Source organism: Podarcis cretensis (assembly GCF_951804945.1).
Source record: "Podarcis cretensis genome assembly, chromosome: 10".
In the NCBI taxonomy this organism is placed as follows: domain Eukaryota; kingdom Metazoa; phylum Chordata; class Lepidosauria; order Squamata; family Lacertidae; genus Podarcis; species Podarcis cretensis.
This window is the reverse complement of record NC_137179.1, coordinates 4,797,504-4,825,454: the sequence shown is the minus strand read 5'-3', so window position 1 is coordinate 4,825,454 and position 27,951 is coordinate 4,797,504. Positions and strand designations below refer to the sequence as shown.

Below are 27,951 nucleotides of genomic sequence, written 5' to 3'. Positions count from 1 at the left end.
GGATAACCGCACCAAGCCTCTACAGGGCAGCGGGATGAAGGTTCCCCCTGCATGAAGAGTCTGCGCAGGGCTAAGGCAGAAGCCAGGACGACGCGTCGCTGAATGGGCGCTGTGCAGTTCCCCCTCTCTGCGCAGTGCCATTCCCTCCATAAGACGCACTCACATTTCCCCTTACTTTTTTGGAGGAAAAAAGTGCATCTAATGGAGTGAAAAATACGGTATATGTAATGTCTAAGCAATGTACACATTGCGTACAATACAAAAACAATAACACAGCCCTAAAGATAATAAAAGCACAACATGGAAAACACACAAAGGCAAATTAAATGGAGTATCAGGATAAACCAGTGTCCAAACCAGCCTTTGGAGCCTGGGAGGGGATGGCTATGAAACTGCTGGGAATATCTCCTCCCACATCTGCAGCTTTCAAAGTGGAGAAGGAGCCTGGACCAAATGGCAGCGCCAAGAAAAATGAGGGTAAGCAGTTGCGGAAACTTCACCCAGATCTCCTGCTGGTGGGTCTCTTAGAAAGTAGGATCTTGGACCAGGAGGAACCTTGAGTTTGGAAACCCAACCCAGCAGGGGGAGCTCATCTGTCACCTCCCCTCCCGATGTTGTGGGACTCCAATTCCCATCACCTCCACGGATGATAGGAGCTGTAGTCTAGCAAAAAAACACCCAGAAGGGCTGTTGGCTCCCAGTCTCCCACATGCAGGGTTAATTGCTCAGAGGTGAGATAAACCCTTATCTGCAGAATGTGGGAGTGCGGAAGTGAAGGAACGGGAGGATCACTGTCCTTTGAAAAATAAAACCCATGCAAACTTTGAGACTCTGGGCAGCAAAGCATTTCCTTCCATCTGCTAGAACATGGCCAATGTCTGCAGTTTCCTCAAAGGATGAAAAATGATCAGAAGGCGAGTAGGTCATTCTTCCTTACCTCCTCCTCTTCTTCAGGGCCGATGTTCTCATCTCCAGCGAAAGGCTCTGAGGGAGGGGGGAAATAAATGTTGTACGTTCCCCAGAGCCTCTTTCTTGAGCTTTACATGTCCCCCCACCTGAATTATCCTCCCCCCCCTCAAAAAAATGTAAAAACAGAAATGTTTACAGCACAGGGGTTGTGAGGAGAGACTGACTCTCAAAACTATGGCAGTATCTGGGCGACTTTTGCAAATCATGTTGTGTGCATGTGAGAGAGAAGGAGGGGTGACTGGGAGACTCGTTACCAAACTTGTCTTCAACAAATTCATAGCGACTGCAGAAAATGAATTTTGCTGAAGGGCTGGAGAGGCGAGGAAGCAGGCGCGAGCGGCCAGCTCAGTCGCGTAGCGTGGGTTGTCAGCACCCGGGGCAAGGCAAGTAATTTGCGCTCCCTAATCCGTGGATTTGCGCCCCCTAACCCTAACCCCCAGATGTTGCGCCCGGTGCGGCCGGCCCCCCCTGCACCCCCCACGCTACGCCACTGGGCCAGCTCAAGTCATTTGGGCGCCAAGGAAGATGCGCCAAGGAAGATGCTGTCGCCCACTCGGGCAAAGGCAGGCGGGCAGCTTTCAGGGGCATGGCGGCTACCTTGAGCTGCTCGACTGGGGGGGAAACCTCCCGTCCCCCAGCTGAGCAGTTTAAGGAAGCCCCCATGTTCCTCCAGAGCAATATGGGGGCTTGCTTGCCATGTAGGCAATGCATCCCGGCTGCTTCCTCCTTCCCTATGGCGGGAAGATGGAGGAGGCAGCCGAGATACATTCCAGACATTGTGACATATCAGCACATCGCCCTGTGAGCCGTATCACAATGTTGAAAACCGGATATTCCCCGGCCCTAGAAGCAATCCCACCCCTGACCCACCCCTCCAAGAATGGAAGGAAATATGTCTGTGGTTCCAGATGGAATCTATATTTGTTCCAAACTTTATATAATGCACCTTTTAATATATGACTTGTAAATTCTTTGTTGACTTTTTACTTTCTCATAATTAAGATACGCATGCCATCCGTAGCTATTATTAAAACTTTCAAGATCCAATATATTAGTTTTTTCCAATCTAATCCAATCTCTTACCCAAATTAAACATTATGCTTCATAATATAATTTTAAATTTGGCAATGCTAATCCTCCCCTTTCCTTTCTTCCTTTTTTTTTTAAAAAAAATATTTATTCCAATTTTAAAGGTTACAAAAAGAAAACACTAAATTAGGCATGAAAAAACAAAGCAATGCATCACAATAAATACAAACAGACAAAAAAATAGGGGAAAAAAGAAAAAAAGAAAGAAAAACAACACAGAAAAATACGAACAAAAACCAAACCAAACCTTCCCGTAACTTATTTTTCATCTGCTTATTTCCTTGACCTCCTCACACCTCCCTTTTTTGTATTCTAGTTCAATTAGATGTTTCAGCAAATCCTTCCAACTTTGTTTTTATCCTAATAATTTATCTTGATATACTGTTATTCACATCTTTCACAAATTACCCTTTCCTTTCTTCCTGTCAATCATTTATATTTTATCCGCGGTTTTTTCCCTTGCCATACGAATCTCGTTAGATCTTTCCTCCATTCTTCAAAGCAATTCTCTTTATTCATAATTGGTATCGTTTGGAACAAATACAGCATTTTTGGCAGGACATTCATTTTAATGATGGAGTCTTTTCCCCATATTTATTGAAAACCAATAAATAAATAAAAGAATGGAAGGAAATAAGACCACAGTGTTGTTATCTGTGGGGCACATGTTCAGGGCCGTCTTAAGTATATCTAGTGCCGTGGTGCAAAGAGCCCTCCGGCGCCCCCCATTTTCCAGAGTTGCCGACATTTTTTTAGGGAGGACGGCACTGCTGGCGATGCACCCAGCTTTGGGGGGGCTGGAGGAATTGGGCAGCGGCTGGAGGGCAGCTCCTACGGCGGGGAAGAGGCAGAGGCTGGACGCGGCAGCTCCCGGCTCAGCTGGACGCTTCGTGCCACGCTGGCCACGGCAGACGGAGGCTCCAGGCGCAGCGCTGCTTCGGCAAGGCGCGCCAGGGGCGGGCGAGGGCGGTGAGCTGATGCCGGGAGGCGCAGCGTCCAGCCTCTGCCTCTCCAGAACTTGGCGCCCTGGCGCCCTGCGCCACTAGCCTCTATGGGTAAGATGTCCCCACTGCTGTGCAGGTCAAGCAGGTTTCCACAGGGCTTCAAAAGCCAGCCGGACCTGTTTGACCAGCTATGGCAAGGGGGCAAAGTAGCCAAGCATCTCACAAGCAACACATTCGGCTGCCAGGGGGTGGCTGGGAGGGGCATGATGGGGTGTTTGTCTGTCTTCCAGAGCCGGTAGACGGACAGCTTCCCGTTTTTGCTTCGCGGAGGGGTGGGGAGAAAGGGCGCGGGAAACGGCTCTTTTTAGGGAGCAGCAGGAAAGTTGGGGTTTGCAAGCGCACAGGGGGCGGCTGGTACCTCCGTTGGGCTGTGGGGCATCGCAAACCTCGTAGATCTTGAAGGCCTGCATGGGGGTGTCCTTGGTGCCGTCGTAAATCAGGTTGAACTCGCGGCTCTTGTTGAGGGCACAGCGCAGGTTGGCTTTCCACTTGGCAGGGTCCGGCTCATCGACGCCTTCATTGTATTTGCCCGTCTCTTTGGCCCAGGCCTGGGAAAAGGGCCGACAGGACACAGGGCAGGGGAGAGTTAAAACACCACCACCTGAGAGCGCCCGTTTTAAGAACCGATATCCAGTGCCACCCTCACACAACCCCATATACAACAGTGGTAGAATCAGTAACAATAATTTGTAATTGCTAATGGTGTTTCTGTGTCGTTTGGATGATGATGATGATGATGTTCATCTTTTTAAATTGGTTTTTACCTATTACACCTATTACATTACAATACAGATGCCCCAAGTGTTAAGTTGTGGGTTGACATAGCAGACGACACAGCGATTTCGCCAAAGCAGCTCTTTATTTTGTAAGCTGGAATAGAACTGACTGCAAACAGCTCAGCCGGCCTGCTTTTATAGGCAGCCGGCTGTCAACATTGTAGCAACAACAGCCCAGAGTTTCCCGCCTAAAATAACTGACGTGGACCTGAGTGAAAACTATCTACAGACCTGAGTGAAAACTATATACAGTATCCCCCTGCTGGCCCAGGGTGAAACTTCACTACATAACACCCCTCCCCACCGAGATAAGGCGTTAGTTACAATCGTAATGGTTTCCTTATATACAGCACTACGCGTAATGGTTCAATTAGGCACAAAAGCATATCGGTTACATTTCCCATACTTAGACCAACAGTGATACATGTCCAACAACATAGTCCTTTAAATAAGTTGGGCGCTTGGGGACTTCTGGGTCGGCGCCATCGCCGAATGGCGGACTCCCTCCGAGCTCCGGAGGGAGTCGGCTGGGTAGGGGTCGGGTCCTGCCGTGCCGGCGACGCGGGGACCCCCAAAAACCATGGGCGGAGATGCCCATGGACTTGGTGACTCGGCGGGCACCGTTTGCGCCCCCCGACCCGCGAAGGAGCCTTTTTAAAGGCTGCGGAGCGGGTGACGGGGGTGTGTGGTGCTGTGAGTCCAATGCTTCCCCTGCCCAGCGAAGCCGCATGCCATTCGGCGGAGAGCAACGACTTCTTCTTTGAAAATTTCGGATTTGGACTAAAAGGAACAACCCGTGAGTAAATTGATTGGACTTAAAAGGGAAATTTGATCTTTGAATTTGGAGCGAGCGGGGGGAGTGCAAAAAGGAAGTCCGCCCCCCCCCCTGTTGTAGATGGCTCAACGCAAGGATTTGACAACTAAGATCGAGAGATGAACTTGTTTACCTGAAAAAAAATTTTAACTTCACAAAGGGAAATTACAATAATTGTGCTGGAGGAGAAGACTGATTTGTGGGAACTAAAATGCAACCCCCCCCGGGAACCGGGAACGATCCGCTATGAGAGACTGGTGAAGAGACACAGAAACTTTGACAGCTGTCAAAGTAGCTATCAAAGCAGGAAAATAAAAGAGAACTTTGTTACGATGGCTTTGCTGGTTAGATTTGTTACAATTTGGACATAAATTATTGGAAATAAAGGCAACAAGTTATTTGACTTTTGGGTCTGATTTTGAAAGAAATTAAGTTACCATATTCCCTCTAGAGGGAGGCTGGGACATTGCAACAGTAGCAGCAAGTGGAAAAATACTATGAATTTGAGCAGGATCTGTTATCTCTTGGGAAAGCTGCAAAAACAAAGCATTATTTTGTCTACAGAGGTTTCTATACTAAAGGAGACAATGGATTTATCTATTGAAGAAAGGAAGGGACTTGACGCAAGTTATGTTGCTGAATAACAAAAGCCTCTGTGGAGAACAAGAAGTTTCTGAATTAGAAGGTTTCTGCAGCAGAACAGGAAAAAGCAACCTGAGGAATAAGAGCTGGACCAAATTTGAAGCCGGAGTATTTGGAACATCCAGACTTTATAAGGACCAAGAAATAGAATTTAAGTTAGACTCTTAAACATAGAGGTCTGGATGGAAGAACAATGACTTTTTCTGAGAGTTTTTTTCGAGATTGGACTTTCTGAAATTAAAAGCTATCAAAAGACGGCAAAGTGGAGTTGAGATATAGACGTGGATACACCAGGCTGGCAGTAGACAATGGATGAACTTTGGGGATTGGAACCGGGGAATGGGGGGGGGGAGATTTGGAATCCAAAGGCTGTAAAATTATATATTATTTCTTTCTTTTCTTTTTTCATGTTTGTTGTATGAAAATAGGGGAATTCATGGAAGGGAAATGGGGTCGATCTTAGGGAATTATATAAAATATAAGGAGAAATGGTTCATTAAGATAAATAAGATAAATTAATTTGGAATAAATGGGTTATTTAAAATTACAAATAAGGTTTTAAAATTTGGGGTAAGAATCTGTGGAATCAATTTAAGGGAAATGGAATACAAGAGGGGGAGGGGGGGGAGTCCGGGAAAGATGCCACTGAAACCAAGTGTAAATCATATCTGTTTTTTCTTTCTTGCTTGCTATCTTTCCTTTTTATTCTGGAAATTTTTTAATAAATATTATTAAAAAATAAATAAATAAATAAATAAGTTGGGCACTTGGGAACTCTGCCAGACCGCCGGGGACTGGTAGCCAAGTCCGGAGGGCCACACAGTTCTTGCTGAGGCTGTGGTGCGACCCTAGGTGGCGTTGGAACCAACTCCCCTGGATCCGCTGCTGTGGGTGGAGCCTCCGCAAGTGGAGTGGTCTGAGTCTGTGGTAAGTCTGGCAAACCCTCTGAAGCGGCTTGGTTCGGCTCCACGCTGGCAGTTTGCGAGGGAGGTGTAGGTGGGGCCTCGCCATCTGTAAGTGTCTCTTCTGGAGCCGCAAGCGCAGTTGGGGGCACCACGGTAGTGTCCAAGTCCCCAACCCTGCGCCTAAGCTGGTCTATGTGCCGTCGCCACAAGCGTCCGTCTTCGAGTGCCACCTGGTACGAGCGAGGTCCAGTGACTCCCACTACTGTGGCTGGCACCCAAGGAATGTCCCCCACATAGTTCCGGGCAAAGACCTGGTTTCCTGGGACAAATGACCGTGGCACGTTGGCACAACCTGGGGGTTCAGCCACGGCAAAGTCCGGGTGTAGCCGGTCGAGCGGTGACCTGAGGCGGCGGCCCATAAGCAGTTCAGCAGGACTCCTCCCTGTGGCCGCATGAGGGGTGATGTGTTGCACGAACAAGTATTCGGCGACCCGCTCATGCCAGTCTCCCCGGTCCAGGCGCGCCAGTGCCTCTTTTGCTGAGCGCACCATTCTTTCCGCTTGCCCGTTGCTGGATGGATGGAAGGGTGCCGTTAGGGCATGGCGGATGCCCAGTCCCAAAAGATACCGCTCAAACGTGCCTGACGTGAACTGCGGTCCGTTGTCAGAGACAAGGACATCAGGACACCCATGCGTTGCAAACAGGCCTCGCAGCACCCGGATGACAGCTTCAGTAGTGGTGGAGGGCATCAGGGCGACCTCCAGCCATTTGGAATAGGCGTCCACCACTACCATAAAGGTCCGGCCGTGAAAGGGGCCAGCCAGATCGATGTGCACCCTCGACCAGGGTGTCTTTGGCGTTTCCCAGGTGTGTCCCTTAGCTGCCGGTGGTGCAGGCCTCGACTCTTGGCACGCTTGACAGGCGGACACCCAGGCAGTGATGGCATCGTCCATATTAGGCCACCAGACGTAACACCGAGCCAACGCCTTCATTTTGACAATTCCCGGGTGGCCAACGTGCAGAGCCTCCAGGACGCGCTGACGGAGTCCCTGGGGAATCACGACGCGGTCTCCCCACAGCAGACAGCCGCGATGAGCTGAGAGTTCATGTTGTCTGGTTGCGAAGGGCTGGAACTCCGATGCAAAAGGCCCTTGTGGCCACCCCCTCCACACCCAGTTGAGCACCCGGCTGATGGTGCGATCCTGGGCAGACGCGGAGGCCACAGTGGCAGCCGATACAGGCGCTGCTGGAAGATCCTCAATCAGAAGGAGCGATGAAGCTGGAGCCGGGTCTTCCACAAATGCTGGAAGAGGGCAACGGCTGAGGGCGTCGGCATGGCCCATCGATTTCCCCAAGCGATGGATGAGCCGGTAGTGGTAGGCAGCCAGGAAAACAGTCCATCGCAGCATGCGTGGCGAGAGGACCGGTGGAGTTGGACGATCACCAGCGAGGAGGCCCAGGAGTGGCTTGTGGTCAGTGATGAGGTCAAAAGTCCTGCCATAGAGGTATTCATGGAACCTCTTCACTCCAGCCACAAGTGCCAGTGCCTCCTTGTCGAGCTGGCTGTAATTCCGTTCCGTCGGAGATAGCGTCATGGAAAAGTAGGCGAGCGGTGCTTCTCTTCCATCTGGAAAGCGGTGACTAAGGACAGCGCCGATGCCAAAAGGTGAGGCGTCGCAGGCAAGGACCAGCGGCCTGGATTCACTGTACTGTACCAGCACACTGTCTGATGAAAGGAGAGCCTTGACCGCGTTGAAGGCCGCCGTCTCCCGATGACCCCAGGCCCAAGGCGTCTTTGTGCTAAGGAGTCGGTGAAGAGGCTCAGCCACTGTGGCTTTGTGGGGCAGGAACATGTTATAAAAGTTCAGCAGCCCCAGGAACGCCTGCAACTCCGTCTTGTTCTTTGGGGTGGGGGCCTGCTGGATAGCGTGGATCTTGGATGTGGTCGGGTGAAGGCCGGAGGCATCGATAAGATAGCCCAGGAACTCTACCTGTGGAACGGCGATCTGGCACTTCTCCCTCTTTACCTTGAGCCCGGCCTCTTGGAACCTGGTCAGCACGGCACGGAGGCGCTCGAACAGCTGCTGGTGTGAGTCTGCAGACACCAAGACGTCATCAAAATATGGTACCACACCCGGAAGCCCTTGCAGGAGATGCTCCATAAGGCTTTGGAAGATGCCAGGAGCCACACTCACCCCGAACTGCAACCGGCGGCAACGGAATGCCTCCCGGTGGGTGACGATCGTCTGGGCTTCAGCAGTGGCATCATTGACTGGCAGTTGTTGATAGGCTTGGGCAAGGTCCAGCTTAGCGAAGACCTTACCCTCACCCAGGGAATGCAGCAGGTGTTGGACAACAGGAACCGGATAAGCGTGCTGCTGAAGTGCCTTGTTGATCGTGCACTTGTAGTCAGCGCAGATTCTCACCGACCCATCTGGCTTGACAGGCGTGACGATGGGGGTTTCCCACTTGGCGTGGTCAACCGGCTCCAAAACTCCTTGGGCGATCAGTTTGTCCAGTTGTTCATCCACCTTAGCCTTGAGAGCAAAGGGAACCCGGCGTGGCTTTAGCTTGATGGGGGCGACTTGTGGATCAAGGCTAAAGGAGATGGGTGTACCTGTATATTGCCCCAAGGTGCCGTCAAAAACCTCGGCAAAGTCTTTGACCAGACCCTCAGTCTCTGCGTTAGAGATGCAGTTGATGCCGGTGACTTCCAGGCCGAGGGCATCAAACCAGTCTAGCCCTAGGAGGCTTGGCTGCTGACCTTCGACCACCACCAACCGGAGCAGGCCCGAAAAGTCCTTGAAGGCGATCCGGAACCGGCCAACGCCTACCACGGGAATGTCATTTCCCTGGTAGTCTCTCAGGTGTACGCGGTGAGAGTCGAGTTGCCTTTTGGACACTCTGGGTACCAGTCTTTTGATGGTGCTCCATGACACGATGGACAGGGCAGACCCGGTGTCGATCTCCATGTCACATGGAGCTCCTTCAATGAGCACCGTGACGTTCAGCTTGCGTCGCGTAGGCGAGTCGGTTTGGCCAATCGTGGTTCCAGACGGGCAGCGGCAGTTGGTGAGAGCGAAACAACTTTCCTTGGCAGACTGGAGTGAAGACTTGGACTTGCGAGTCGATGAAGGGGGGGTGTCAGACGGAGCCGATCGGCAGACCTTAGCAATGTGGCCCCTTCTGGAACACTTCCTACAGATGGCGTCTCTGAATCGACACTTGGCACGGGAATGGTTGCCTCCGCAGCCGGCACATTCCGGTTGGCCCTTGGACTTCTGTTGGAACTTCCTGCGCTCCCGCTTTGTCTGGTACACGTCATCGTCTTCACTAGAGGATGCCTCATCACTGCTGGCCTCTTCATGATGCACCGGAACTGGCTCCCTAGCAAGACGCGGGCTGCTGGACTTGCGGATCTCCTGGGCGGAGCGTTCAGCAGCTTCTGAGGCCACAGCCTCTTCAATGGCTTTCTGTAGCATGAGGTCTGGCTTGGCGAGGAGACGCCGTTGCAGATGGATGTCCCGGACCCCGCAGACGATTCGATCCATCAGGGCATCGTCTAAGTCTCGGAACTCACAGTGCATTGCAGCCTGTCGCAGGGCGGTGGTGTAGTTGTTGATTGACTCCCCCTCTGCCTGGTTCCGGTGGTAGAACGCATGGCGGGCAGCAATCTTGGACGGCTTTGGTGCGTAGTGGTTGCGGAGCTTCTCTTGGATCGTGTCCCATGGTGTTGCCTGGACTGCTTCAGGCGCAACCAATGCTCGGGCCGTCTCAAACACCTCAGGCCCACAGAGGCTGAGGAATAGGCCCCGCTTCCGATGCTTTGATACTGCTGTCAGCTCGTTGGCTTGGAGGTAGCAGTCGAACCGAGCGAGGTAGGAGTCCCATGATTCAGAGGCTGGCGCAAACGGCGGTAGAGGCACAAGTGAAGCCATGATTCTGATGCCGGCGTGAAGGGCGATGGATGGAACACAGTGCTCTTAGCCAGAACAGTCAGCTCTGAATTGGTTCTGTCCAGTGATTTTGCTCAGTGATTTCGCTCTGTGATTCAGCTCAGTGATTCAGCTCAGTTCAGAGGCTGGCCGCATCTGGCTGTGCTCTGATGTCCATCGATCCCACCTTCGTCGCCAGTGTTAAGTTGTGGGTTGACATAGCAGACGACACAGCGATTTCTCCAAGTAGCTCTTTATTTTGTAAGCTGGAATAGAACTGACTGCAAACAGCTCAGCCGGCCTGCTTTTATAGACAGCCGGCTGTCAACATTGTAGCAACAAGAGCCCAGAGTTCCCGCCTAAAATAACTGACGTGGACCTGAGTGAAAACTATCTACAGACCTGAGTGAAAACTATATACAGTATCCCCCTGCTGGCCCAGGGTGAAACTTCACTACATAACACCAAGTTTGGGAAACACAGATCTAACCATGTTTTGTTGCATTTATACCCCAACTTTTTCTCCCCCTCCTTGTTTAATCACCGCAAGAACCCTGCGAGGTGCCGACAGCCAGCATCAGGCTCCCGAAGGCAAGTGGGAATTCGAACCCTGGTCTCCCTGGTCCTGATCTGACACTTAGGGCCCTCGTATCTATGGGACACCTCTCCTGGTCATAGCTGTCAACTTTCCCCTTTTTTAAAGGGAAATTCCCTTATTCAGAATAGGATTCCTTGCAAGAAAAGGGAAAGTTGACAGCTATGCTCCTGGTCTGCCCTGCAGAGGATGTTAAGGTCAATGAATAACCATAGTTGAGAGGTCCCTGAGGAAGTCAGACTATCCTCCACCAGGGCCAGGGCCTTTTCAGTGGTGGCTCCAACTTGGTGGACTGCTCTGTCCCATGAGACTAGGGCCCTGCAGGATTTAACCTCCTTATGTAGGGCCTATTCCACCTGGCTTTCAATTTGAATTCAGCCTGATCTTTTATTTCCCTTCTCTTCCCTCCCCCTTCCCTTTTATGAAGATCACCCGTTCTGAGATCCCGCAGCTAAGTCTCCCCTGGCCTCCTCGCTGGCCCAAGTGGGACCAATTCAGCCAGCTAGCCCTGGGGAATATCTACTGTATTTTTTGCCCTATAGGACGCACTTTTTCCCCTCCAAAAATGAAGGGGAAATCTGGGTGCGTCCTATGGGGCGAATGCAGGCTTTCGCTGAAGCTTGGAGAGCGAGAGGGGTCGGTGTGCACCGACCCCTCTCACTCCCCAGGCTTCAGGAAGACATCCGCAGCGTGGGGAGCCCTGCAGGAGTTCCCCACAGGGCTCCCCACGCTGCGGATAGTAGCCTGCCGCCCGGCGGGCAGGGCGCACTGAAGCAGAGCGCTCCGCGTGCCGGGCAGGCATCGGCCAGCCCCACAAGCTCGGGGGACAGCAGGGAGGCGCAGCACCGTCATCCCGCTGTTCCTCGACCTGGTTCGGTTTCCCCGACCTGGTTTTGGGGGGGAAATAAAGGAATTTCCCCCCCTTTATTTCCCCCCCCCAAAAAAAACTAGGTGCGTCCTAAGGGACGGAGCATCTTATGGGACGAAAAATACGGTAATTTATTTTTATTGTTATTCATGTTTTTACACTGTATTTTATGCTGCTTTTATAATTAAGCGTTTTAAATTTGTTGTTAGCCGCCCTGATCCCAGTTTTTGAACCGGGAAGGGCGGGGTGTAAATAAAAATTTATTATTATTATTATAAGCCAGTGTTTCCCTAACTTCTGTCTCCGGCTCTTTTTGGACTACAACTCCCATCGTCCAGTGGTCAGGAATGATGGGAGTTGTAGTCCAACAGCAGCTAGAGACCCAGGTTTGGGAAGCACTCTAAGCCAAGCTGGTTTAACGGTTGCAGCCCTAATTCCTACTTTTTAAAAAAGGCACTGTTATGTGGGATATAGCGGGAAATTTTAGCCGGCAAGCTAGATCTCTCCCTTCTCACGCACCTTGAATATGGTGTTTTCGTCGTCCTGGCTGGGGATGTGGCGGGTGGCATGGCGCCAGGGAATGAAGAAGCGCTTTCTCTCGGTGTCCACCCAGCGGAGTCCCGGGTACTGACCGCTGTTGACTTGGGCCACCAGCCAGGGCTTCAGGCGGACGCGGCGGGGATGAGAGCTCATGGTGGCGTCACCGGAGGGACGACTGACCGACCGCCTGACCTGCAAGGAGAAAGCAGAATCGGTCAGGAAGCGCATGGCCTCCGAGAGGAAACACACTCGCGACGTTATGGTTTGATCGCTGCATTGCGCTCTTTGTGGGGCTTCCCTTGCATTCGATCCGAAAGCTGCAGGGAATGCATAATAATAATAATAATAATAATAATAATAATAATAATAATAATTTTTATTTATATCCCGCCCACCCCAGCCGAAGCCGGGCTCAATTTACATAAAATCACAATTTACATAAAATCACAATCAATTAATTGAAATACATTCTAAAATCAATTCATTCTAAAATCAATTCATTCCCCCCCCCAATTTTTTTTCTTGATTTTCACATTTATCACATACAAAAGAAACAAGAAAGAAAAAAGAAAGAAATGGTGATTTTCTTGAGTCAAAATGAGAGTACCCCTAAACATTTTTTAAGGGGGAAAAAAGCACTGGGTATACAGAAGCCAGCTTTACCTCCCCAAACCACCCACAACACTATCAAAGAGAAATCAAGAAGTGTTAGAGGCAATAAAGTGGACAAAAAATGAGAAGTCTCCAGGTGCAGATGGATTAACGGCAAGTATTATAAAAAACTAAGTGAACAATTGGTAAACCCATTGAAAGATGTTATGAATGACATTTTAAATAGAGGTGAAAATCCAGAAACATGGAGAGAGGTTTATATTACAGTAATTCCAAAACAAAATTCAGATTTGCTGCAAATTAAAATTTATAGGCCTATCTCCTTGTTAAATAATGATTATGATTGTTAAATAATCATTATAAATAATGATTATAAACTATTTTAGCTAATAGAATGAAAAAAATATCAAATGAGTATATATATCAAGATCAGGCAGGATTCCTTCCAGGTAGACAAATGAAAGAGAATATAAGAAATTTTCTGAATGTAATAGAATACCCGGAGGTCAAAAATGAAAATGATGCAGCAATGATGTTTACAGTTGCCGAAAAAGCCTTTGACAATGTCTCTTGGAATTTCATGACAAAAGTGCTTGAAGAAATTAATGGTGGATTCAAATTTTTAAAAGGAATACAAGCAATATATTCAGAACCAAAAGCCAACTTATTTGTAAATCAGGTGATAACGGATGATTGTAAGATACAAAAAGGAACTAGACAAGGTTGTCCACTATCACCCCAATTGCCAGGTTGGGGGGCGGACGGCGGACGTTGCTGCTTCTTCTTTGGCAGTTGCCATTGGCTGTGGACCGTGATGTCAGTGGGTTTACGCAGTGTTTTTTCTGGGGGGAAGCAGGAGCTTGTTGTTGTTGTTGTTTAGTTGTTTACTTGTTTAGTTGTGTCCGCCTCTTTGTGACCCCCTGGACCAGAGCACGCCAGGCACTCCTGTCTGCCGCTGCCTCCCGCAGTTTGGTCAAACTCATGCTGGTCTCTTTGAGAACACTGTCCCACCATCTTGTCCTCTGTCGTCCCCTTCTCCTTGCGCCCTCCATCTTTCCCAGCATCAGGGTCTTTTCCAGGGAGTCTTCTCTTCTCATGAGATGGCCAAAGTATTGGAGCCTCAGCTTCAGGATCTGTCCTTCCAGGGAGCACTCAGGGCTGATTCCCTTCAGAATGGAGAGGTTTGATCTTCTTGCAGTCCATGGGACTCTCAAGAGTCTCCTCCAACACCAGAATTCAAAAGCATCCATTCTTCGGCGATCAGCCTTCTTTATGGTCCAGCTCTCACTTCCATACATCACTACTGGGAAAACCAGAGCTTTAACTATACAGTGGTACCTCAGGTTAAGTACTTAATTCGTTCCGGAGGTCCGTTCTTAACCTGAAACTGTTCTTAACCTGAAGACCACTTTAGCTAATGGGGCCTCCTGCTGCCGCCGCGCCGCCGGAGCCCGATTTCTGTTCTTATCCTGAAGCAAAGTTCTGAACCTGAAGCACTATTTCTGGGTTAGCGGAGTGTGTAACCTGAAGCGTATGTAACCCGAGGTAGCACTGTACGGACCTTTGTTGGCAAGGTAGTGTCTCTGCTTTTTAAGATGCTGTCTAGGTTTGTCATTGCTTTTCTCCCAAGAAGCGGGCGTCTTTTAATTTTGTGACTGCTGTCATGAAAGGAGCACGCATACCCCTAAATATTTTGAAGCCTGCCCTAAAACCCTTTGAAATCCTCCAGCCGGGAAGCACAAAAATTCCTTCTCCCGATCTCCTCCAGCCTGTTCTTTGCAGCCAGTCCGTTAAGTGTTGGTTTGGGGAACCTTCCTTCTTAGGAGGAAGGACAGAAAACAACCTTACCCAGGTAGACAGTGATGACGGCAACCCTTCTTCTCTTAATAGCAGCCACCGCAAACGGCTCCTTTCCTCTCCGCCAGGGGCCTCGCAAGCTTCTAAGGCATGCCACACATTTTAAGCCGAGGGATGACTCTAATCTCCGCAGATGACTCAGAACCTCCCAGTTCTGGTTCCACAGGTGCGACAGCTACAAGGCCGAGCAGAAAACAGGGAAATCCCCGACAAGTCGCCAGCTGCAACGCAGACACAAACCCTCCGCTGAGTATTACGCTTGGGTCAGGAATAAGAGCAGCCACAACTTTTCCCTGACCTCCCTCACAACACTGTTATAGGAATTCTAAGGTCATATATATATATATATATATATATATATATATATATATATATCATATGTTCATCAATGTACAAGGCAAACACATACATAAGTATGTGAATCACGTGTCTGAAACAGTACAGGAGAGCAATCCTGAAGCCATTTTGACTCTCGCAATGACCTCAAATATTCCTCTGCAGGAAGGGAGGCAAATGGGGAACGCTTTCCCATTGTCTTTTTGCTTGCAAATCCACGTCTTAAGGGCATATTTGCGTATGAATAGGGTGAGCCTGTGACTTGGAGTCAGGAACTAATGTATTTACCATCACAAAAGGATGGCCAGGTTGCCCAGGCAATGCAATCAGTGACCATTATCAGGTATCCCGGCAGGCAGGATTTCTGCTGTAGACCACCTCCTTCTGTGATGTATGTTTGATGCTTTTGGGGGGTGGTCTTGGGCTACAGGGTGGGCAATTTCAAAAGTACATATAAGGGCTTGCGCACCATTGTTCTGGGTTCTCCTCCCTCCTCCGTGGGGTCAGTGGGGACCCTGTTGCAACAGTTTGATAAAGATCAGGCTTACTAGCTGCTTTGCTTCTCAATATTCTCTGGTTGGCCTCTGTTATTTTCTCCTACCAATAAGGAACCCACGTAAGGACTCTATATGGGCTTTTGGGTACCCCATAAGGGAAAAGGAGCAGTTTTTTTCTTATAACAACACTTTCCGGCATTGGTAACTGGATTTCCTTTTCCACCTCAGAAAATATTCAGGCAACCAGGCAACTACCAGACTTTTAGAAGACATCTGAAGGCAGCCATGTTTAGGGAAGCTTTTAATGTTTGATGTATTACAGTATACATCGGGGGGTATAAATTATATTATTATTATTATTATTATTATTATTATTATTATATCATAAGAGGAAGCAGTGACACAGCCTCAGAAACCCACAGAGCTCCTGAGCCGAACCCTGAAAAGATCATCATGGCGTGTGAACGAAAAAGAGGCCGCAATCTTGTTGCACGGTTGGAAATCAATCATGCTTTTTTTTAAAAAAAAAAAAGAAGTGAAAGAGGCGGTGTGTGTAATGCACATTTAGAGTACACCCAACCAAACAAGCATCCTGGGAACTGTAGTTCGCCCCGGATAAGGCTGCAATTCCCAGCACCCTTAAACAAACCGCTGAGTCTCCTTGCCTTGGTTTCAGGACGCAGCCGTGGTTTCTTCCGATGATTTTTTGCAGCTGTCAACTTGCAAACAGCTTTAAGCCACGGGGATCAGACAGATCCACAAAGGTGTCTGAGGGGGTGGGTTGGGGGGGTGAGAAGTTGCTCTCCATGGAAAAATCCCAGCTCCCTGCGATTAGCAGCAGTATCAGGAGCTGAGGAGACTTAAATGCCAAGGCTACGCATTCTTCTCTGTAGATTCCCTGGGGCATTCCTGCCCCTCAGGACGACTCCCAAACACCTAGACTGCGGTTGTCAAACCAGTCTTTTCGCTCCAGCAAAACTTTGCTTTCTCCTTGCGGTGTTGCATGGTTCCTTTGCAGCCCGATCAGAAGAGCGTGCTTGAATCTTGTTGGTTTTACTCCAAAAGGATGGTCACATTTATTTACGTGCTCATTCCTTTCCAGCCCTTGTATCTTGTCCTATCTATCTATCTATCTATCTATCTATCTATCTATCTATCTATCTATCATATCTATCTATCATATCTATCTATCTATCTATCTATCTATCTATCTATCATATCTATCTATCATATCTATCTATCTATCTATCTATCTATCTATCTATCTATCTATTTATCTATCATCTATCTATCATCATCATCTATCTATATCTATCTATATCTATCTATCTATCTATCTATCTATCTATCTATCTATCTAATGGTTACCAGATTTTTTTCAATGAATTCGGGGACACTTTTTTTTTTTTTAAAGCTGAGTAGAATTCATGAGAAGAGAAGACTCCCTGGAAAAGACTCTGATGTTGGGAAAGATGGAGGGCACAAGGAGAAGGGGACGACAGAGGACGAGATGGTGGGACAGTGTTCTTGAAGCTACCAGCATGAGTTTGACCAAACTGCGGGAGGCAGTGGAAGACAGGAGGGCCTGGCGTGCTCTGGTCCATGGGGTCATGAAGAGTCGGACATGACTAAATGACTAAACAACAACAACAACAGAATTGATGCTTTTGAATTCTGGTGCTGGAGGAGACTCTTGAGAGTCCCATGGACTGCAAGAAGATCAAACCTCTCCATTCTGAAGGAAATCAGCCCTGAGTGCTCACTGGAAGGACAGATTGTGAAGCTGAGGCTCCAGTACTTTGGCCACCTCATGAGAAGAGAAGACTCCCTGGAAGAGACCCTGATGTTCGGAAAGATCTAAACGACTAAACAAACAAAACAAGGAAATGCAAGACATTCCAGGATCAAATCAGAAAACGGGACAGCTTCTGCAAATCCCTGGAAAATAGGGGCACGTGTTTGCGTGTGCCCATTCTATACTGGCACCTTAGTTTTGTTTTATACCAGAAAACATTGGACGTTGCTGAAACCGGAAATGAACCAGAAGTCCTTGACCTTCCCCTTTTCAGTTCTCTGAGCTCCCTAGGAAGAACGAATTATTTTGAAACCGCGTTGGTGGTTTTGTGTTTCCCCCGTACGGCGACTGCTGGCTAAAAGACACGTGGCTCTGATCCTGAGTAGCTTCATTTAACATAGGGCCTGGCTGCCGGATCCGACCAAAGGCAGCCCAGGTAGACCAGCGCCCTGTTTGCAAAGGGACTGACTGACTAAATGCCCATGATGGGAAGCTCAACAGCGGAAACTGAGCACAAGAGCAGATCTCCGCAGATTCCCAGCTACTGTGACAGAGGAAGACGAGATCTACCTACTGGATCAGACCAACCAGATCTGTCTGGAAGCTGCAAGCAGGATTTCTGCAAAAGACCCCTCCCCTAGCAACTGGGATTTTGATGTCTTTGTGGCCTTCGCATACCTTCCAACAGGGTGAAGCCAAAAGCTGGGACACCTTCTTCTCATTATTTTTTTTTAGTGCAACACAATATCCCCTCCAAAAAAACCCACGCGCTTTGGGGCGCCATGCGAGATCGCAGCCCTGGGGGAAAGCACTTTTTTCAAGTGCCGCGAAATCACGTCAAACAAAAAGGCCTCCGTGCTCTCCTGATAAAAACCGGGGTGTCCTGGTTTTTTGGGGACACTTGCCGGGTATGTCTTCAACCATCCACAGAGCATAACCGCCGAGAATAGTGGCCATCGACTGCCCTCTCCTCTCCGAACCTGCCAAATCCTATTTGAAAGACACTGCTTCTAGTCATAGCTGTCAACTTACAGATTTGACAATAAGGGACCAGCAGCCTCGGAAATAAGGGATCAGCAGCCAAAATAAGGGATTTTCAGAGCACAGGTATGTTCAACTTCTGAGCCCCTCCGAGCCAAAGGCAGAAATCCCAGCCAGCAGCCAAACAAAGCCTCAAGCGGTGGTTCCCACAGCACAGCAACCCGGCAAAGGGGATGCAGCAAGGAAAACCACCGTCCCCTCTCCGCTGGGAAGCGCTGAGCAAAGGCGAGTCCCCAGGCAACACGACCGATTTGATCGGCACAAGGCATGCAAGCTCCACCCCCCAGTCGTTCTTAGACTCCTTATTGGGTGAGCAACGCAGCCAAGCAACACAGTTGGAGCCTCCCTCCTCCCTGGCTGGCAGGGAGGGAGGGAGAGAAGCTGCTTCCTTTGAAACCCGGGAAATTTAAGGGACATCATCAATAAGGGACAGCAGCGGGACACGGCGCTGGGATAAGGGACTTTCCCGCCAAATAAGGGATGGCTGACAGCTATGCTTCCAGTGGGAGTTCGTTCCATAGTTCAACTATGCGCCGTGTGAAGGAGGACTTTTCTTTTGCCTGCCTTGAATCTTAAGAAAAAGCTTAGAGGCTTACTGCTTCCAGCAATGTGGGCACAGAGTCACAATCATGCCTACTACCTATTGACAGCTGTATCTCCTCTGTAAATTTGTCTAATCTTCTTTTGAAGCCTTCCCAATTGGCAGCCATCTTGTCGATAGCTCAGCTAGTAGAGCACAAGACTCTGGAGCTCAAGGTTGTGAGTTCGAGTCCCACGTCGGGCAAAAGACTCCTGCATTGAAGGGGGTTGGACTAGATCAGGGGTCGGGCAAGGTTTACCTCGCCTGGGCAGGTTTACTCCCGCGGAGATCGCTCCGTGGACCGGATTGCGTCTGCGCAGATGCGATTTCCAGTGTCTGTGCATGTGCGATTTCCGGCACCGCGGAAGCAAGTCCCTGCTCCGCGCTGTGCCAGTTTAGCACAGCGTGTGGGGACTCGCTAAGCGGGCAGCTCGGTTCGGGGGCCGGTTAAATGTGCCAGTCAGTGCTGGATTTACGTAAAAGCTAACCAAGCTCTAGCTTAGGGCCCCACTCTCTTGGGGGCCCCCCAAAAAAAATCAAAGTGGAAAAAAACCTCGATGTACATTTCCTAAATATAAGATAAAAAACTAATAAAATAAAACCTACATACAGCAACAGTGTTTTGTGCTGTGTAGGCCCCTATTTGTTAGGTGCAAATGGCTTTAGATACCTATTAGGTCCATCAATTACCATATAGCACGTATTCAGCACAAAAAACGGCGACCATTTTTTGTTGACAAAGGACAGCTGGACATATCAAGGGCCCCATGACCTTCAGTAGGTGAGGGCCTCACATAGGCGCCGACTCCATGGGGCCTGAGGGGGCCCGAGCCCCCTCAAAAATTCGTTTGGGGGGGCTCTGCCCCCCCAATAATTTAAGAAAAACAAAGCCACTCCCGATCTAGAGAGGGGGTGGGGTTGCGGGCTCTCAACCCATCAACAATCTCGCGAGAAGCGGGGATTCCCCCTAGCTCATTAATATTCACCGCCCACGGCGGCAGCCAATTGGCTGCCGCAAAGGGCGGGCCCTCACAGGTTCACTTAAGGTCGGGGCAGCCCGGGGCTCGCCCCTTTCGTTCCCCCAGCAGCAGCGGTTTGGCGGTCTTGGGCCCCCCCAATATTTTTTATATGTCGGTATGGGCCCCCGCCCCCCCAATATTTTTTATAAGTCGGCACCCCTGGGGCCTCATCAAAACTTAAATCCGGCCCTGGCGTGCTTGTACATCTGTCCCCTTTTTTCAGGTGAATTGGTTTCATTTCTTTACAAGTTTGCCTCTTTCCGCATTTCAGGCGCTAGTCCTCATGAAATGAGTCATGTCTCCAGGGAGAAGAATAAGCAAAAAAAGCCAGCAAAAAAGAAAACCCCATACATAGAACAGACTGTGCTTTCAGTTCCTTCTGCCTCCTGGGGAGGAAATCACATGGGTCACACTCAGACCCCTTTTTAGTTGTTTCTTTCAGTGGCTCTCCTTACTCCACCCCCCCCCCCCAAGTTTGGAAAGGCAAAGGAATGGATGGAGGGGTGACTGTAATTATTTATATCCCGCCTTTCCCCCGAACCAAGATTCAGGGCGGCTTACAAAAATTAAAACAGAGATAAAAGACAAAAGGCTGCTATTCAAATAAGTATTGCAGTCGTACCTTGGAGCCCAAACACCTTGCGAGTCTAACTTTTTGGCTCCCGGATGCTGCAAACCCGGAAGTGAATGTTCCGGTTTGCGGACGTGCTTTGGAACCCAAACGTCTGAGGCTTCCGATTGGCTGCAGGAGCTTCCTGCAGCCAATCGGAAGCCATGCCTTGGTTTCCGAACATTTTGGGAGTCGGACAGACTTCTGGAACGTATTCCGTTCGACTTCCGAGGTACCGCTGTATAGTCAAATGAAACCGCGGGCAGGATTCGAGATGGGAGCAGCGGCAAAAAATTGATAAAATGATTGTGCTAAAGGTAAAAAGGTAAAGGGCGGTTAAGTCCAGCTGAATTTGACTATGGGGTGTGGTAGTTATCTCGCTTTCAGGGTGAGGGAGCCGGTGTTTGTCCACAGACAGCTTTCTGGGTCATGCGTCTAGCATGACTAAGCCGCTTCTGGCGCAACGGAACACTGTGATGGAAGCCAGAGCGCACGGAAATGCCGTTTACCTTCCCGCCATAGTGGTACCTATTTATCTACTTGCGCTGGTGTGCTTTTGAACTGTTAGGTTGGCAGGAGCTGGGATAGAGCAACGGGAACTCACTCCATTGCGGGGACTCAAACTGCCAACCTTCTGATCAGCAAGCCCAGGAGGCTCAGTGGTTTAGACCACAGCACCACCTGCACCTCTGATTGTACAGGGTTTCTTTTGTAATTGATGTCCGGTGCATAATGTAGCAGAAAAGGGTTTGATAATAAACACTTTGGATGTGAAGGTGGGAAGTCAACATAGGAAGCCGTGTGCTTGTTTGATGTGAAACCAATTTGTGAAACTTTGGGGAAAAAGCATAGGAGATAATTGTTTGGAAGTAACTCGATAATAGGGACGCGGGTAGCACTGTGGGTTAAACCACAGAGCCTAGGACTTGCCGATCAGAAGGTCGGCGGTTCGAATCCCCGCGGTGGGGTGAGCTCCCATTGTTCGGTTCCTGCTCCTGCCAACCTAGCAGTTCGAAAGCACCTCAAAGTGCAAGTAGATAAATAGGTACCACTCCGGCGGGAAGGTAAACGGCGTTTCCGTGTGCTGCTCTGGTTTGCCAGAAGTGGCTTAGTCATGCTGGCCACATGACCCGGAAGCTGTACGCCGGCTCCCTCGGCCAATAAAGCGAGATGAGCGCTGCAACCCCAGAGTTGGTCATGACTGGACCTAATGGTCAGGGGTCCTTTTACCTTTACCTTTACCTCGATAATATAATTATAAAACAATATAAAAGGAAAAACAAATCTGTTGAAATACGGTTAACGAAAACAGCACACAAACTAAAGAAATGTGAAAGTGGGGAAAAATCAAATCTATTGAAATAAGGTTAATAAAACACAACATTAAAAGCCCTTTCCTTAAAGAAAAAGTCAGTTCCCCAAAGACAGTCTTTGCCTTCCGGCGAAAGGGCAGCCGGTCTGGCTTCCTTAGGAAGGGAGTTCCAAAGTTGCCTGGGGGCAGCCACCACTGAGAAGGTCACCCAAAGGTGTCTCGGTGCAAGCGGAACAGATATCTGACCACGGACCTCATCTTCCTCTCCTCTCCTTGCATGTCCCCCAAATCTTGTTCTGGAAGTTTGGGAGAGCCTTCAGCGTAGATTTGGGAGAAGAGGAAGGGTGAAGTCTTGTTGTTTATTGCCTTGCTTGGGCTATGGGTCACACCCAGCCAGCTTCTGAGCTGGGATTTGGAGCTCTGCCTGCGCAGCGAGAGAATCTGCCGACTCCCAAAAGGCAGCCGTGGGTGTCAGCGGGTGAATAAGCCTCTTCCGTGGGGTATTGCACAACGGCAGGCGCGGCACTTCCACCTTTTCCAGATGAGAGCAGGTGGAGAAAAAAGGCCTCTCAGGTACCAGCAACGATGACAAAGCCGGGAGTACCCGAGTTGTCGGACCGGCCTCCGCCATTGCCTGAGGGGGTACAGGGAAGCCCAAATGTGTGCAAACAGTGGAGGGTGCTTTGTGCAAAACGCTGTTGGGAATTGTGATTAGCGAGTGGCGTCCCGGCTCAACCGTTAGGCAGACTTGGGCGGATGCCTCAGGCGGCAGATCCTGAGGGGCGGAGATGTTGCAGGACAGAGGGGTGCACAGCAGTCTCCGACACTCACCTCTTGGGTACAGTACGAGGCAGCTTCCCATTGCCTCTCTGGTCAGGGTTTGTACATGGAATGGGGAGACCAACCTTGCAGATGTCGAGAGATTTTACTTTCTTGGGCTCCATGATCACTGCAGATGGTGACAGCAGCCGTGAAATTAAAAGACACCTGCTTCTTGGGAGAAAAGCAATGACAAACCTAGACAGCATCTTAAAAAGCAGAGACATCACCTTGCCAACAAAGGTCCGTCTAGTTAAAGCCATGGTTTTCCCAGTAGTGATGTATGGAAGTGAGAGCTGGACCATAAAGAAGGCTGATCGCCGAAGAATGGATGCTTTTGAATTCTGGTGCTGGAGGAGACTCTTGAGAGTCCCATGGACTGCAAGAAGATCAAACCTCTCCATTCTGAAGGAAATCAGCCCTGAGTGCTCACTGGAAGGACAGATCCTGAAGCTGAGGCTCCAATACTTTGGCCACCTCATGAAAAGAGAAGACTCCCTGGAAAAGACCCTGATGCTGGGAAAGATGGAGGGTACAAGGAGAAGGGGACGACAGAGGACGAGATGGGGGGACAGTGTGTTTGACCAAACTGCGGGAGGCAGTAGAAGACAGGGGTGTCTGGCGTGCTCTGGTCCATGGGTTCACGAAGAGTTGAACATGACTAAACGACTAAGCAACAACAACCCTAACAATAAGGGACATACCTGCCATGCATCAAAGACCAAAGTGAATAGATATGTCTTCAACATTTGCTAGATGATGTGCAATGAAGAGGCAAGAAGCACCTATTTGGGGAGGGAATTCCATGGCTTAGGGGCCACCACCAAGAAGACCCTGTGAGCATGGAGCAGCTACCAAGAGGGTTCCCTCTTTAGATCTCAGCCACCGAGAGGGTCTGTAGGGGAGGAGCAAGCCTTTCAGGTATTTGTGGCCTGGGTTCCTCAAGGCTTTAAGCACCCATGTGAGCACCTTGAATACAGGAGCGTTTTCCTACAAGACTAAGCTGAACTGAATTCTTTGCAACGCCATCAAAATGAGACCACGTGCTTCGGTGACCTTCTCGAAATCGTCTCCTTGCATTCTTGGTGCTAAGCTCTCAATTTATGGTCCCGTGGACTGCCCTGAAGAGATTCTGAGGCTTAACCTCACAACGAGCCCCAGGCCCCGATTCCCCTAACCAGTTCAGCCAGCGTTACTCAGATTTCTGCACCACCGAAACGCCCTGACCTTGCTGCAGTGGGCGCTGAAGATGTCTGTTTGCTTTAGGTCATTCGCCCTCACTTAATATCAACACTTTCAATTCGGCAGCAGCCCTGGACCCGAGATGGAAATAGTTTATTTCAAGCCCAATGCAGAAAGTGCAATGAAGCCTAGTAGAAGGTATAATATTAATAACAATAGCAATAATTTATTATTTATACCCCACCCATCTGGCTGAGTTGCCCCAGCCACTCTGGTGGCTTCCAACCTAATATTAAAAACACAATACAGCATCAAACATTTAAAAGCTTCCCTAAACAGGGCTGCCTTCAGATGTCTTCTAAAAGTAAGATAGTTGCTTATTGCCTTGACATCTGGTGGGAGGGCGTTCCACAGGGCGGGCGCCACTACCGAGAAGGCCCTCTGCCTGGTTCCCTGTAGCTTTGCTTCTCGCAATGAGGGAACCGCCAGAAGGCCCTCGGCGCTGGACCTCAGTGTCCGGGCAGAACGATGGGGGGAGACTCTCCTTCAGATAACTGGCTGCCTTCAGATGTCTTCTAAAAGTAAGATAGTTGCTTATTGCCTTGATATCTGGTGGGAGGGCGTTCCACAGGGAGGGCGCCACCACCAAGGAGGCCCTCTGCCTGGTTCCCTGCAACCTCACTTCTTGCAGGGAGGGAACCGCCAGAAGACCCGGAGATGCTGTTGTGTTTTAGGTACCATATTTTTTTGCTCCGTAAGACACACTTTTTTCCTCCTAAAAAGTAAGGGGAAATGTCTCTGTGTCTTATGGAGCGAATGCATGGTCCCTGGAGCCGAATTGCCCAGGGGCAAAAAACAGATTGTGCTTTTTTTTTTTTTGCTTTTTTTTTAGAAAGAGGGAAGGGAGTGTTGAAACAAAGCTGCTGCGCTAGCGATAAAAGAGGCTGCCTGGGAGGGGGGAGGTAAAAGCCCATAGATCCTCAGGATTTTTGCATTGGGTCACCCCAAATTCACCATCAGATCACATAGCATGTCCATGGCTACAGCCTGCACCCAAAAAACCCACGCATCCACTGTTTCGTGGGGCCGCAATGGTGCAAAAACATGATTACAAAGCACGGATCCACATGGATCCTCAGGATTTTTGCATTGGGCTACCCCAACCTCACTGTCAAATCACATATCATGTCTGTGGCCACAGTATGGACCACAAAAATCATACATCCACTGTTTCGTTCAGAATATTCCCCCCCCCCCCTTGTTTTCCTCCTCTAAAAACTAGGTGCATCTTATGGAGCGAAAAATACGGTATATAAAAAAGATGATGTCCGTTGGCGCCTGAATTCTCCATCTGGGGATCCTTGGGTCTGGTCTGTTCTCACACACTGGCAACACATCCTATTGTCAATTTCTATCCTGCACAATCAGAATGAATTTCAGGAACCAAAGAGTTGCATGGGAAAAGTACGACTTTTGAGGCTCAGAATGGCAACTGATATATCTGAGTTTCTAACACTGTGTCAATGTTGAGTGAACTGAGTTTGGCTCAGCTCTTCTCCTGTTGACATCAACCCCACCCCACCCCAGATCTTAACTGGGGGGTCCACTGATGCAGGAGACTTCCCCCCAATCCTATCCACATCTGGCCTTGTGTAGCCGGGGCCGTTTTTACCCAGGGGTGCAAGGGGTGTGGGGCACCCGGGCGCTGAATTCTGGGGGGCACCAGGCGCCCGCCACTGAAGCCGCCTAAACTCTTAGCTATCTACCCGTTATGAAATAATAAACAGTTTTGATCGAGCTAGAAAAACAAAATACATATATACCTAGGAATTACCGAAATGTATACCTACTGTTTCACTAAAGGACTTTCTACTTTGTGTGCTCATTTACCAAAGATGCGCTGCGCCAGCGGCGGTGCTTGTCAGACTCAATGACGGTGCTTGTCAGACTCAACGATGGCGCTTGTCATTCTCAACAGCACCGTGCACATGAAATTAACTAAATTTGGGGGCGCTGGGCAGATCTTTGCACCCCGGCGGCGCATATGCTAAAGATGGCCCTGTGTGTAAAGGTAAAGGGTAAAGGGACCCCTGACCATTAGTTCCAGTCGTGGCCAACTCTGGGGTTGCAGCGCTCATCTCGCTTTATTGGCCGAGGGAGCCGGCGTACAGCTTCCGGGTCATGTGGCCAGCATGACTAAGCCGCTTCTGGCGAACCAGAGCAGCGCATGGAAACGCCGTTTACCTTCCCGCCAGAGCGGTACCTATTTCTTTACTTGCACTTTGAGGTGCTTTCAAACTGCTAGGTTGGCAGGAGCAGGGACCGAGCAACGGGAGCTCACCCCGTCGCGGGGATTCAAACCGCCGACCTTCTGAGCGGCAAGCCCTAGGCTCTGTGGTTTAACCCACAGCACCACCCGCTGTGTAGCACACCATAAAATCATGCTCTTTAAGATAGGGTTGCCGTATTTCAAAATGTCAAAAGAAAAAAGTGGGCAGTTTTTGAGCTATTTTTAAAGAAAATTCACCAAAATCTACACTTCTGATGTGGGTTGCCAAACGTCCAGATTTTCCAGGACATTCAAGTGATTTCCGCCTGGGCACTGTTACGGACGGCCAAATCCTGGCTATATCCGGTAAATTTTGGGCGTTTGGCAACCCTACTTAAAGACTGTCCATGTGTCGTGCAAGTTTTATGCTGAAGGAATGCTCCCAAATTGATCAAATAGCAACATTACTAGAGGACATTACCGCCAAGCCAAAAACTTAGTATCAGATTTGTGCATTATTCCATGGGTCTGAGAAAGTGCCTTTTAAGTACAGAAACTAGTAACAGGGACAGAAATCAGCTATTTCAGCATTTCAGCTTTGGCCGGAAAGCAAACTTCTAAGTCCTCGTGGTTGCGAAAACTGGCAATGCCTGGGCAAAATGTTGGAAGTCAGAGAGGCGTGGGGAAAGGGAATGTTTATTGACTTCATCGCCCCTTCCCCAGGATTAACTGAAGCTGAAGAAATTTTGCAAAATAAGTAGATACGTGAATGTCATTGGCAGAATTATCGACAGGATTGGTTTTTCATTGCAGGGGAAGGGAAGTTTAATTGTGCAAGCAGAAGTCTGTTGCACAATGGGATTTCAGGACTGAGCGCAGCCCTGTCTGCTGTTGCTTCTTCTAAATAAAGCAATTTAGAACATTCATAAACTACCACAAAAAGGTATCATGCGGGGATTCGAACGCAGATCTCCCAGGTTCTAGTCCGACACTCTAACCACGACACCACCCTGGCTTCCTAGACTTCTTCTGCTGTGGGGCAGCTCATAAATCAAGCAGATAAATAAATATGGGGAAAGCAAAAATGTCCCTTAGGGGAGGATCTGAAACATTTTCCCTAAAGCTTCAAATTGCTTCATTTTGGATTGTGTCGTTTGATGTCTTCATGTGTTGTAAACCGAGATTTTTTTGGTTTAAAATATAAAGCAGAGATGGAATGAATAATCCTAATACAGTCACACCTTGGGTTACAGACGCTGTGGGTGGTGCGTTTTCAGGTTGCGCAACGCGCCAAACCCGGAAGTACCAGAACGGGTTACTTCCGGGTTTTGGCGCTCGCGCAGAAACACTAAATTGTGCTTTGCGCGTGCACAGAAGCGCCAAATCGCAACCCGCGCGTGCGCAGACGTGGTGCTGTGGGTTGCGAGCGTGCCTCCCACACGGATCATGTTCTCAACCCAACCGTCCACTGTATATATTTTTGAATGTTTGATATTTTACTATGTTTTATATATGCTGTAAGCCACCCGGAGTGGCTGGGGAAACCCAGTCAGATGGACAGGGTCTAAATAATAAAATAATAATAGTAGTAATTTATTTATTTATTTTTAACAAAAGTCACTGTGCTCCATTGTGGCAAGCATAACCTAGGTTTAAGTTGCCATTTGGCGAATAGCTTAGATATCTGACAAACAGTCCCAGTTGTGCTGGCTGGAGCTGATTGGTGGTTTACAGAATCATAGAACTGTAGAGTAAGAAGGGACCTCCAGAGTCATCTAGTCCAACCCTCAGCTAAAGTGTCCATGACAGGTTGCCATTCAACCTCTGCTTAAAAAGCTCAAAGGAAGGTGATTCCACCACATCCCAAGGGAGACCGTTCCACTGT

General features: G+C 49.2%; 1 protein-coding gene across 4 annotated transcripts in view; it reads right to left on the bottom strand.

Annotated features, from left to right (window-relative positions):
- Positions 1-27,951, bottom strand: part of IRF5 (interferon regulatory factor 5) — a 51,278-nt gene that overhangs the window by 14,255 nt on the left and 9,072 nt on the right. For 2 of the 4 annotated variants that reach the window (XM_079992677.1, XM_079992678.1), the window contains exons 2-4: positions 12,117-12,329; positions 3,421-3,610; positions 938-984 (exon numbers count right to left, since the gene is read on the bottom strand). In XM_079992677.1, coding sequence (XP_079848803.1) covers positions 938-984; positions 3,421-3,610; positions 12,117-12,329 — 450 coding nt within the window. Of the gene's footprint in view, positions 1-937; positions 985-3,420; positions 3,611-12,116; positions 12,330-14,597; positions 14,909-15,015; positions 15,154-27,951 lie in introns of those variants that run through there. The other 2 variants (XM_079992676.1, XM_079992679.1) reach the window with 2 other exon arrangements.